Raw genomic sequence first — 13834 nt, forward strand, 5'->3', positions numbered from 1 at the left:
GGCCACAGACCATGAATGAATCTTCAAAACGATGTGTGTCCTCTCTTCCACAGTATTTTTGGGTTCAGCAGCTCGTCAGAAAAGGCAAGTGGAATAACTTACCTTTTTAATTCATGAAGTTAACTTTGCTTGGGATGTAACTGAGTCTAATTTTATTCTGCCTTCTAATCACTCCCTTCAGGTGACTCTTCAGCAGAGATGAGTGTGTATGCAAGCTTGTTTAAGGAAAACAACATTACAGGAAAGCGACTGCTTCTTCTCGAGGAAGAAGACTTGAAAGACATGGGCATCGTCTCCAAGGGGCACATCATCCATTTAAAGGTACCTCAGAAAGGGAGACCATTCTGTCAGCAAATGTCTATTGAGCGCTTACTATGGAGTGGGTCATGTGTCGTGTTAGAGGCTGAGCTGATGGTCATGGCGCCATACTTCATACCAGTTGAGCATTAGCTGCTGCCCCCATGGGACCCCTACTTCCTCCACATAATCCCCAAACAAAAGAGTTGGACTTTGGGTCCAGCAGAAGTCACCTGGATACACCTGCATAGCACCCCGTGTCCTCAGGATGTCTCTGGTCTAGTGAAGAAGACAGGTATTGATCGTGCAAAAATGATTAGCATGACGGCTTTAAGAAAGGCCACAAAGGAGAGATGAGGTTGGGCTGAGGAATGGCTTCTGTGAAGGAGTTATGAAGGACTTGAGAGTGGAAGAACCAGGAGGTGTTGAGCAGGTGAAGGACACGGGCAGGAGGTGTTCTGGGAACAAGGCCTCACCTGTGGAGAGGCCTCAGTGCGGGAGGAAGCGTCACGTACACTAAGGCGGCGTGCGCAGGCAGAGCTGCCAGCCCCCAGGCAATAGTAGGAGGCGACTTCTTTGAGGCCAGACTGGATATCCATTAGGGACCCCAGCAATGCCAGAGCATGTCTGTAGACTGAGGGAAGCTTGAACCACCACAGCATCTAAAGTCATGGGAATTGTGTGTTCAGTCTGCAATCTTCCAAATTTTGACCTGAATAGACACCACCCTATGTATATTCTTATCCCTCATCTTCTCGGGAAATCCTAACATTTCCCCCCAAAACTTCAGTCTTGAACCCTTTCAAGGCTAAACCTCTGTTTTTGTTGTTGCCTTTTTTTTTTTTTTTTGGTAGTTTAACAACCAGATCTGGTTTTTTGTTTCTTTGTTATGTTTTGCTTTTTAGTTACTCAAACCAAACCACACTTGCTTGCATCTGTGTTCACCTTGTTATTAATCAGAGGTGTGTTTCAAGAGAGATCTTATGAGAAAATCAAATTTGCTCTCCTAACCACCTCAACTCCAGTGTCAGTGGATGGAGGGGTAGGCACACGTTAGAAAGAAGAGAGATAGAATAAAGAAGGAAGTGTAGAAAAAGCAACTTCTTATCCAAATCCACATCGTGACAGAGGCTCTACCAACATGCCAACAACTGTTCTCTTTTCCTCAGTTGGGGCTACTGATACCAGGCTTTCCAGGGAAATCTTCCCTGAGGTCCAAAGAGAACACATCCACTCCTATCCTGTGGGCCCTGGATCCATATAAAGACATTCTTACAGCCCCTCGGCACTCTTTGGATGATGGCTTAGCCTTAACCTATCATCTGCTTCCTCTCAGAAGATGGACAGGAAATCTCATGCATACACATACACCTCAAATGCCAGTAAATAATTTAATCTCAACCTATGACTGTGGGCAAATTCATCCTGAAAAGCAGTGCTGGCTTAGATGTCCCACAGTAGGAAATATTCTTTTCTCTGTTACAGAGAGACGAGTTTCAGGGTTCAAAGAGAGAGATCTGGTAAATCTTGTCCTATTTAGCAGATGCCAAAAAGAAGCTCCCAACTCCCTTCGCCTCTCTTCACTGCAGCCGCAGTGATTTCAATATTCCCAGACCCAGCCTAGGACAGTCTAAGCTTCTCTCCATGCTGGTTGATATCATTAAAGCAAGCAATATCCAGACTTACTAATTATTGTTCAACAAATACAGTGGATACCTGCTAATCAGAGTCCTGGGCCTGTGAATAAACAAAGAATCCTGCCCTTAAGGAATTTACATCCCAGAAAAGAGATAAAACATGTACATACAGCTTCTCTAATTCAGAGTCTTGGCAGTTGGGAGTACAGTGTCTGTCCTGCGTTTCAAAGGAAGGGTGTGACCAGCATCTGCGGGGACTGGAGACACCCCTCAAACTCCTGGAAGAGTCTGCCTGTGCACAGAAAGACAGTCAGTCCCCAGAGGTGGGGGTCTCAAAAGTCAGGTTTGCAGACCCTCCACTTCTGCCAAAGCCAGGGCCATGTTAACAGTGGCTGTCCCAGGGGTGGGGAAGGGTTGGGGTGCTTAGCCCACAGGTGACACTCTCTTAATCTCAGCTGGGGTCCCAGGCACTTCTGACAAATAAGCTTATATGAGCGGGAAAGAATAAGGGGAAAGGATCATGGAAACAGACCTTTCCCTGGGAGGTCTGGGAGCATCCTGCATATATTCTTCAAAAAAAAAAAGATTCTTTTCCGTTACAGTTTCTCATGGGATACTGAATACAGTTCTCTGCGCTGTACAGTCAGACCTTGTTGTTTATCCATTCTATGTACAGTAGCTTACACCCGCTAACTCCAGCCTCCCACCCTACCTCCACCCCCTTGCCAACCACCAGCCTGTTCCCTATGTCCGTGATTCTGTTTCTGTTTTCATAGAGAGGTTCGTTGGTGTCATATTTTAGATTCCACATATATTGGGTTGGCCAAAAAGTTCATTTGGCTAGCGAATACATTGTGCAATGAAGTCTTGGTGAAAATGAAAAATGTCTTTTATTTTTACTTAAAACTGAATAAACTTTTTGGCCAAGCCAATGCAGAAAGGGATATATTGCATATACTCTTGAGGCAATGAAGATAAAGAAAGGATCCTTCGAGCTGGGCCATTTAGGACCTCCAGCCTGGAGGAGCCCACCTGGTCCTTGTCAGAGTGCTACACACACACACCACACACACACACCCCACCCCACCCCTCCGATCCTGAGGGTGAGAAAGTGCCCTCCACGCTCTGCTCTCCCACTGAGGCAGGCAGGGCATTTTTGTAAACCTTCTAGGTGAGTGAGCCTCTCAGCCCACAGATGGTGGATCGTAAAATTGGAAAGTGGATGGTCTGCCCACCTCCCCTTTTGCTACTTTATTGCCCTGTTCAGCCTGTCTTGGCTCCCGCCTTGTTGAGCCTGGAAGCCCATGTAGAAAGAATAAAGCCAAACATCCAATAAGTGCTGATTACATTGTCAGGTGTCAACGGCTTTCATTTCACTTTAGAAAAATGCATCTCATTTTTCTCACATTGGTACTTTTTTTATTCTCTATGTGATATGTTTGGTTCACAGAAAAGCTGGATTATGCCTGATGAGTATGAAAAAGAATCATAATTTAAATTGTCCTCCTTTCCTTTAAGAGTTCTTTGTGCTGCATTGGGGGACAGAGCTTTGGACAGAAATCCATAGAAAAGCCCGCACAATGCAGTAAGCCCTTCAGTGAGGTTTCAGCCCTAAAGGGGGCCCCTGGTGATATATTAGTGTTCTTTGTTGTTTTCCCCACAGTTACTCGGGGTGACGACTGCATTCTGTAAGCGAGAATATTGACTTGTTACTACTGTACTCTACCAGGGTTTGAAGAAAGCTTTTACTAATTTTTTTACTCTGAGATTTGACATCTTTAAAGTATCTTCCTGTTCCATTCAATAATTATAAAACTACCTACACTACTTTGAACAATCAGGTTTGTTCTCAGTAGATGTTGGATATTAACATCCCCAAGGCATTTTGTGGAGTACATAAATAAAGAATGCCTTTATATGTGCACAATAACTTTAATCCTTTCTTGGCATTATCGGGTCATTAATATTTTTTTTTTTTTACAGTCAGCCATTGAGAAATTAACCCATGATTACCTAAACTTGTTTCACTTCCCACCACTGATTAAGGTAAGTAAGGTTTTTTCTTACTGAGAATATGCAACTTTTATTGACATATGCACCTGCCACATCCACACCTAAATTTGCCAATGTCGGGAACTGTTGTTTGAAGTGAAATTTAATCATATCTGTCCAACAAAAGGCCCTTTGAGCAAAGCTTAGGATGTGCACATATTGAATACACTTGTTCCCTGCAAGTTGAAATATTAACAATACAATCATGATAAGAACAACACATGTCACCTTAATAGCTGGGGGACATAAGGGCTAACACTGCAGGTGAGGACTTCTGGCCTCCCACCTGGCTCTGCAGAACTTTGTCCAACGTGGAAGCTGCTGAAGGAATTCACACGCTAAGCTCTGGATGATTACTTGAATTGAGGGGTAGAAGTTTTATTGTTTGAATAACGTATTAGTATTAATATATTTAACATGCATGCGTGCTAAGTCACTTCAGTTGTGTCCGACTCTTTGCAACCCCATGGACTGTATCCCACCAGGCTCCTCTGTCCTTGGAATTCTCCAGACCAGAATACTGGAGTAGGTTGCCATGCCCTCCTCCAGGGGATCTTCTCAACCCAGGGATCAAACCTGCGTCTCTTATGTCTCCTGCATTAGTAGGCGGGTTCTTTACTATTAGCATCACCTGGGAAGCCGCATATTTAACATATTATATTTTAACTATAGTCTAAAGGTGTTGGCATAATTTGTTATAAAATTAGTAGATACTTGCAGGAAGTACACAGAACTCTTCTCATTCACCAACCACTCTAGTTTTCCATCTCTGAGCCCTCAAATGTTCATTTTGTTCCTCTGCTTGGCCCTCCATCTGCAGATACTCTAGGAACTGCATTCTTCTTTGGGAATAGGGTGTAAATATCTCAAGTGTTGTGAAATTTTCAAAGTGAAGGGACAGAGTACATTTCTAGGGAAACAATGCACAACACAAGATGCATTGTGAAAAATGTAAGACGGTGGCGTTCAGTTTGTAGTACACGAGACAAATCATTTGACAAAGTTCTCCAAGGCTTAATATGTCGTTTCTCTTGCTTTAAGCAATTGGAATGTGTGACATAATAAAAAAAAAAAAGAAAGAAATTAAACAGTAGATTAGAATGGAAAAAGAAGTGCTGGGAAATCATTTCCTTTACGTGAAAAGTAAAAGTAAAAACACTATATGAAATAAACAGTGCTTGGTTTTCTGTTTCAGGGATCAATAGGTGAACCAGAAGAAAATGAGGAAAAAATAGTGAATCTTGAACTTGTTTTTGGTTTTCACTTGAAACCTGGGACTGGCCTACAGGTAAATCACATTTTAAGTCCTTTGGATAAATTTCAGTCTAATTTACTCTTTTTCTCTCCTGGAACTCAGTGGTTTTATATACCCCCTACCAGCTGGTAACATGATTCTGAGTAAATTTATAGACTTTATAAAATAGAATTTAGTTGAAAGGCTGCCAACTGCCTCTGTAAGCCAGTCTAGGAATCTTTCTCATCTAGCTGAAGAGTCCTGAGTGAGGCCACCCAAACCCTCAAGGAAACTCACTGCAGACCGGGGAGGGGGAGGGGAGGGGGTTAAGGTCGGGGGTGCAGACAGTAGAGTAATCGCTTGTGCTTCCTGATTCCAGTTTCTCTGGGTTTTGTTGTTGTTTAATTTTATGTTGTGGCCGTGCCCCATGACATGTGAGGTCTTAGTCCCTGACCGGGGTCAAACCCGGGGCCCCTGCCTTTCAATCATGGAGTCTTCACCTCTGGACTGCCAGGAAAGTCCTGCCAGTTTCTTTGTTTTTCAAGGGAGATCACTTTTACTGAGAGTAGAACAGCACCGAGAATGGAACTGTAGGCAAAATGGAAACCCAAATTACCAGCTCTGGGTGGGGTGGCAGATCCTCGTTCAGTTGGAGTGCTACTCGATGTTGTTTTTAGAATCTGGGCAAGTGGTTTGGGCTAGATGGCATGTGAATTGGAATCATAATAGGTTGGTGTTACTTTGGATTACTGTGGATAGCTAGTAATAGTGATCGCGTCTACTAATAGGGACCACTCATTGTGTTCCAGGCATGCAGGACTCAGGTGTGGTGCTATTTCTCCTCATTTTACAAATAAGGAGACTAAGGATCTGAAAAGCTAAATAATTTGTCCAAGGGTTACATGGCTAGCAAGTAGCAGAAGAAGGATCTGAACACAAGCCTCTCTGACCCCAGAACCAAGCTCGTAACTACTGCACTATTGGTACCTTTCCTTTGATGCCACAAAGAGACCTTGTAAATACAATTCCTCACTACCTGAGCCCTTTGCTTTGGGAGAGCTGGTGGGGCTCAGCTGGCCCACTGGCCCTCACTAATTAAACCTTGCTTACCCCAGGCCATTCCTGGAACCAGCACTTGGGAATGATAGGAACTTGTTGCAAGGGGTTAGTTTCCCCTGGGGCTTCAAAAGATACTCTTTCTAGACACCTGACAGAGTGTTTTACCTGCACCACTGCAGGTATACTGATGCTCTCGCTGAATGGAAATCTTAGGCTCCTTGTTTGGGCCACAGAACTTGGATGAGTGAAAGCTGCTCTGACTCCAGGTGTCTGGTGTAGGAACGCTTTTCTTCTTCCTCTGTGATCGGATCACTGTCTATTCATTCCTGTGGATAGAAGCAGCTATAGAAAGGGGAATAGGAGAGTAAGCTCCTCTCCAACAATAACCAAGGGCCTTTCCAATCCTGAGAGTCTGTGCCTGTGGATACCCCAGGTCCATCTGGTGATAAATAAGTTGCACATTGTAATTTGCCTTCTTTGGCATCTGCAGCTCTATGGGACTTAATTTATGAGTATTCTGTGTTTAAACATTTTTATGGCTTGTAGGAGGTAAAAGAAGGGGCAAGAATTTTCTTGAAAAAGACTTGCCAAGAGTAGTTTCAGCCAAGAAAATTATTTTCAGTTCACAAAGAAATGACTTGTTAATACACACATAGTAAAAATCAGAAGCTATAAACAATATTGGAGATCAAATACAGTAGTCTGGTTTTGACCATGATAGTATATAGACTTCTTAAGTTACTGCTTATCCACGAGGCCTCAAGCCACTGGAACTTTTGATTATTTGCTGATCCTTGGTCACCCATGCAGAATAAGAATTTCATCCATCCACTCAGCAGACATTTACCAAGGACCTACTGTGTGCCTTGCTCTCTGCTAGATGTTCACAATGCAAAGTTTAAAAGTATAGCACTGCCTTGCAAGAAACCCATAGTCTAAGATAAGATCAATGAGTGGTTTTGATACAGAATGATGCATTTTTACAATATCATGCACATCATTCACTGAAAGCACGCTGGATGGGTACTGAAAGGAGTCAAAGGAGGATCTTGACGTCTTCACGGTAGACGTTATGCTTGAACTAAAATTTGAAAACCATCAAGAACTGTTAGGTTAGGGAGAAGACATTGAAGGCAAAAGGGACAGCATGTATAAAAGTTCAGAAGCTAGGAAAACACAGGCAGCTCTTCTTTGGGCTAATTTCTATGAGACCTCTCAACTCAAACCTCGCTCCCTCTGAGGCAACTTAGCACAGGGTGGGTGGAATAGAATGGTGAGAGTTTAGGCCACAAGGGTGACTGGAGACCAGAAAAAGAACTGTCTCGTGTGCTAAGCTAAGGAGTTTGAAGAGTTCTAAGCATGGCGTAGGGAGAAAGCAATGGCACCCGACTCCAGTACTCTTGCCTGGGAAATCCCATGGATGGAGGGGCCTCATAGGCTGCAGTCCATGAGGTTGCGAAGAGTCGGACACGACTGAGCGACTTCACTTTCACTTTTCACTTTCAAGCATTGGAGAAGGAAATGGCAACCCACTCCAGTGTTCTTGCCTGGAGAATCCCAGGGATGGCGGAGCCTGGTGGGCTGCCGTCTGTGGGGTCGCACAGAGTCGGACACGACTGATGCGACTTAGCAGCAGCAGCAGCAAGCATGACGTAGAGAAGCTTCCCTGGTGGCTCAGTGGTAAAGAATCCTCCTGCAATGTAGGAGATGCAGGTTCAATCCCTGGATCAGGAAAATCCCCTGGAGAAGGAAATGGCAACCCACTCTAGTAATTCTTGCCTGGGAAATCATCCATGGGGTCACAAAAAAGGCGAATATGACTTAGTGACTGAACAACGAGAGAGGATTCTATTTATGTTTTTAAATGATCTCTCAAAAGCACAGATGAGCTGGGTGAATTGGAAAGCACTGAGGATAGAGTGAGAAAGGCCTGTGTGTGGCAGAGAGACAACCAGATGAAAAGGGACAGGAGCTGAGGCTATGACAGTGCCATGGAAGTGCATGCATCCAAAGAACTGATCAGACCATATCTCTAGCAGGAGTTGGGGTCTGAGGGAGGAGCCAGGATGGTGCCCAGGTTTCTAGGGTGATCAACTGGCTAGATGACATTATAATGCAATAGATGAAAAGTGAAATATACAGTGCAAATGTAACACCAAGGCGCTAAAAGTGTAAAGAAGTAAATGGAATGGGTGAGGTTGATTAAGAAAAGAAAAGCATCCCCCCCCCCAATTTTTTGACTGTACCTGTAGCTTGCAGGATCTTAGTTCCCCAACCAGGGGTTCAATCAGCAGTGAAAGCGTGGAGTCCTGACCTCCAGGGAATTTCCAGGAAAAGCTTTTTTGGAAGGGATGTTTTGAATATGAGCTCGAAGAGGCTCATGGTCCTCTGCAAATAATTTTCTGAATATAATATTTAAAACTTAGGCTTAGAGAGTCCTTCTTTCCGAAGAACTCAAGTTATTTCATCCTTGTCACCTCATTTACCCTCTTGGCATTTCTGTGAGATGCATAAGGCACATGGTATTGTCATTTTTGATTAGAGAAAGTGTGTTACCAGCCTAGGGTGAGGAGAGGATAGAGCTGAAACCAGAAATTATATCTTCATCATAACCTTTATATTAAACATGTACTTGCTCTCATTCCTGGCCTGAGATATTTAAGCCATCTGGAGACATTCACAAAATAATCCTCAAGTAAATTAGTGTCCAGATCTAAATTACCCAATTATATGCTAGGCTATATCCTAACATTATGAAATATCTTCTCACAAATGTGCTTTAAATTGCTATTTCAATTCCCCACATGAAAACCTTGTTACATTGACCCTTCAAGGTGGAACCCAAGAGAAAAAGACATCCTCAAAATTCCAATTAACTGAGTTCCCATAAGCCCATCTTTATGGAAAAGGTGCAGCCTTTACCCCCATCTCCATGACTGGAATAAGTTAAATGAGAACATTGAGGCTTTGGAAGTTCTCTCCAAACAATTAAAATGAAAGATGTATTCTAAAGGCAGCTATTGGGAATAATGTATGACTATGACTTTATCATGAAAATAGTAGCTGTGTTTTCCCACTGCCTCTGAAAAGGACCACCAGCTAGCTACCATTTAAAATTGGTTTGTTGTGCAGTAACTGGCCTGCTGAGAGAAAACAATGGAAATATGGCCTTATCCACAAATATATGTAGAAAACAAAGGCTTTCCTTGTAAGACCTGTCAACTTTTATGGTCAAAGAACTCAGACTAAATTCTTTTTTTTAAGCTTCATTTTACAACCAGATGGATTATGGCACATAAGTGAGACCAAACCAAGGAAAGCCTTTCACGTCTGGGAGCCTGTGCCAGCTCCAGTGGTCAGAGCCCCTGACTGTGACCTCAGTCTTTGCTAGTCAGAGACCCTGACTCTGACTCCACCTCTCGAGATGACCAGGCCCTCACCAGACTCCAGCACCTTGAGTGATTCAAGAATTTGTCCACCAATGAAACCAACATCCTTTTTCCTTTCCTTTTCTGAGACAACCTGGCAGGGGAAATAATTGGACCAAAGGCTTTCCTGACAATTTAAATTAATAAGAAGTTGAGAATGAGTTTCACCCATTTACCCATTTCTACAGAGTAAAATTAATTATCAATTTAAATAATATTGTGCATTGAGGCAGCCTCGAAGTTGACAGTGGTATTGGCAGAAATTGGGTCTTTCTCAGCTCAGGTTTCCTGGGTGAGGTGCTTAAAATGCTTATGATAATTATTATTATTTCATCCCTCTCCCAGACACTGTGGCAAGTACTCTGCAAGCATTTTTCTGGTGTGATCATTATAACTCACCCTCACAGGGAGCAGTATCCCTGTATTAGACCAGGAGGAAACGAAGGAGGGGAGAGGAAGAGCTCCTCCCCCAGAGCCCCTATCTAGTTAGGGGCAGGTCCAGCCCAAGGCCTCAGCCACTGTGTCATACTGCTTCTTTTTGAAAAGTATCATGCGTGCATGCGTGCTAAGTCACTTTAGTAATGTCCGACTCTTTGCGACCCCATGGACTGTAACCCACCAGGCTCCTTTGTTCATGGAATTCTCCAGGCAAGAATACTGGAGTGGGGTGCCATGCCCTCCTCCAAGGGATCTTCCTGACTAAGGGATTGAACCCAGGTCTCCTGCAGCTCCTGCATTGCGGGCAGATTCTTTACCACTGAGCCACCAGGAAAGCCCTTGAAAAGCATCAGATTCAGTCCCCAAAATAGGTGCATTGGCAGTAAAAAGGCAAACATTTTTTTGGTCATTTAATACTAAACCACCACTATTTTTGTTTCATGTGGAAGGTGCCTTGTGTTTTGTAACCTAAGACCTCTGACTTGCTACAAAAGGAAAGTGGCTTACAGAATCTCAGGCAGCTTCATGCACTCCCCAGGGTGGCAACCACCCTTTTTATTGGAATATTCAGGTGCATAGAGTTTCTTATTATATCTCTTATCAACTCGCCAGTCAGGAGCATTGATTCTCAAATTGCTGAGGAATAAACTATCAAATTACCCAGCAGTTTTCTCACCGAGCTCCTTTTGAGACTCTGTGTCATAAAAATTCAAAAGCAGAGTTAGGAGGGGACTCTCCGAGGAGCCATCCATTCCCTGTGAGTGCTGGACAGTCATAGACTTTGCTCCTGAGTCCTTAGTCCGTTTTCTCCCCCATGGGGCAAGGAAACCTGATTGAAGCTGGGATTCCATGAGTCTAAGTGGATCCCTGCGGTAGAGAAGAGATGGGCTTAGGGGAGAAGCCTGGGGAAGGAGGACACCTTGGCTCCAGCGGACCCTTAATTAGACAGGCTTCCAGCAACATTTGAAGAGGCAAGCAAACCAGAAAGAGAAAACAAGAGGGACATTTGGAAAAGGTGGAAGCGGCATTAACTGCCCGCTTCAGAGTAGAAGACATTCGTGTCCCTCCCCCTCCCTCCTTCCACCTATCCCTGTAAGCACCTGGCCCCTTTCTCCCACTCCCCAACCCAGGAAATTCAGTAAATAGTTTTGCTTCTCTGGTTGTTTCATCTATAGGTTAAAAAATGCTGCTTTTTACAAATACTTCCCACTCACTTTTGTGCTTTTACATCTTTATTAGATTGCTTATAAAATGTGGCATTTAATAAACTTAATTGAACCTCCAGGCCCTTTCTCAGAGCACTATACATATCAAAAACTGTCAAATAGGGCTTTTTTCCCCCTATTATAGAGTTTTTATAAATGGATAGATAAACATGAATAAAATAGAGCACAAAGAAAAGGATTTTGTAAGGAAGTAAAAAGCCAACACGTTTTGTAATTTCAGAAGAACTGAAAGGCAGTGCTTTGCCTTACTTTGGTATGTCTAGCATTTATGAAAAATTCAGCATAGGAAAGTTGATTTTTCAAGACCAACTATTTTTGAGGATAAGATACATGTACACAAGTACGTATTTGTACTCCTCGGTGTATAAGCTTGCAGTGGTAGGGTTCTGTAAGAAATACAATTTTTAATTGACAGCAAAGGAACAGTACAGTTCAGAATTTGACCACAGGACTTGCTGCTGATTTCTAATTAGCACTGGTTATACGCTTTGTCAAACAGGCCAGGCAGCCTCCTATAGAACTAAAACAAAACTGGAGAGCTGTCCAGTACATCATTGCTGATGGATTGACAGTCATGTGTAGAAATGGTGTGCCAGAATATGTCTAGTAAATGGAGAAAACAGCCCTGACTTGTAGTGTTTGCAGTTTTTCATGGTGTCAATACTCCTACCATGGCCAACTTCAAATTGCCAATCTGACATCACCAAACTCGAAGTTGGAAAGAGATGAAAGTCATCAGCTCATGAGGGCTGGCCCCAGCACAGACTGGATCACTCTTAGTCTTCTTGATCAAGATTATGTGGTCCTTTCAAAATCATGAGTAGCAAGGAATCACGCATGATGAAACATAGGCTTAAATAAATCACAAACATATTATTGCTGCTTTCCAGCTATATTAAAATGTGTAGTCAGCTCAGAGAGCTCCAAGCTCCCCATGAACCCACTGTTGGCTTAGATCCCCTTGGGTGGCTGTTGGCTCATACAGCTACACTGACCATAGTGTATGAATCATATCTTAGGATTTGAGTTTGTAAAAAGTAAGAATATAATTATAGAAACAGAGAAACAAAACTTAAATTTGTGACTGCCTTTTAAAATGGCTCTAACAAAAATAAAATAAATGGCTCTAACAGCCACCGTTGGCAACTCCATGATGACAGGCACAGTTGTTGATAATAACAGAGATCTTTGCTTTTAGAAGCAGGTTTGGAAAAGTCTCTGTGGATCTGCAAAGAGAAGGCCTCCATAACTCACAGTGACTTGTGTATCCTGAACCAAAATTTAGATCTTGGAAATAATCAACTGTAAAAGGACAGATTATTTGAAGTCAAATTAAAAGCACTATGTTGGAAAATTAAAGATATAAGACAACCACATCAACATTAAGATGTGAACTGAGAATAAGTAATGCCTACTAACTGGGACAATCTTGTTATTTCTTTTTTCAAAAAACTGTATTTCTAAAAGAAAAAAGAAAAAAAAATGTATTTCTTAGAGTCATCTCTGGAGACATGGGAGGAGGCAGGAGAAGTAAGTAGGTGAAAGAGCTGTTTTTGTATTTTAAGTAAAAGTTTTCTTGTATTTTGAGTAAAAGTCCTGGGTAAAAGTTTATTTGCAGCCCATTCTGTAGCATTAACAGTTTAAGCAGTAATTGGGTAAGCCAGACCACTTTCTGTATTGGTTAAGAAACCCAGTTGGAGACAGAATAGATTCTTAATTATTAAAAAATCAGTAAGAAGATTTACCATTCTTTTTTTTCCGAGATGAATACTTAGTACCTTCCAATTTCAAATACAGTTTAAAAATAAGTAAATAAAAAAGTCTTTTCCAAATATGTCAACTAACATCTGAGCCATTTTAGGCAGTCAAGTACGTAACGCATCATGAAAGTATACCTCACTTGACTCCTCACTTTATTTTAGCACCATCCCTAAAGTCTTTTTTCCATCCACAACTCAAATAAAAAACCCCCAAAAGGCAACAGAACAACCTTATCTCCAGTGGTGTCTAGCTGGCACCGGTCTGCCCTGACCTTAGACACAAGCCATTGTTAAGGGTATAACGCATTTACATATTTTGCAATAAAACATCAGTTATTTGCATTACTGTGTCAAGTTTTATTTGATTCTTTCACCTAAAAATGACTCATTTTCCTTTCTTGTATTTTAAAAACCAACTACTCTAAGCTTGTTTGAGAATAATCAAAAATTGCCCATTTAGCTAGAAGTCATTTTCTTTTCAAAAGGCAAATGTTATTTAATCTTTCAGCTGTTCATTGTGCCATCATAAATACTTTCTTTTCAGCACAGTTGTGGGGACTGAAATGAGCCCACTAATTGCCTCCCATTTCGACTGACATGTGGTGGTTTAGTGGAAAGAGAACACAGCAGGGAGAAGGAAATAGGAGGCTGAGAAAATGAGAGCTAATTATTTTCACTGCCTCATGTCAGGCTCTGTGTCAGC

The 13834-nt window shown here is 42.4% G+C and overlaps 1 protein-coding gene across 2 annotated transcripts in view; it reads left to right on the forward strand.

Annotated features, from left to right (window-relative positions):
* Positions 1 to 13834, forward strand: part of MAP3K20 (mitogen-activated protein kinase kinase kinase 20) — a 181043-nt gene that overhangs the window by 141276 nt on the left and 25933 nt on the right. For both annotated transcript variants that reach the window (XM_055398401.2, XM_055398400.2), the window contains exons 13-16: positions 54 to 84; positions 182 to 321; positions 3918 to 3980; positions 5182 to 5274. In XM_055398401.2, the coding sequence (XP_055254376.1) occupies positions 54 to 84; positions 182 to 321; positions 3918 to 3980; positions 5182 to 5274 (327 nt within the window). The remainder of the gene's footprint in view (positions 1 to 53; positions 85 to 181; positions 322 to 3917; positions 3981 to 5181; positions 5275 to 13834) is intronic.

Source organism: Moschus berezovskii, chromosome 2, assembly GCF_049115385.1.
Source record: "Moschus berezovskii isolate FMDL1 chromosome 2, NW_MosBer_1.0, whole genome shotgun sequence".
Classification (NCBI taxonomy): Eukaryota; Metazoa; Chordata; class Mammalia; order Artiodactyla; family Moschidae; genus Moschus; species Moschus berezovskii.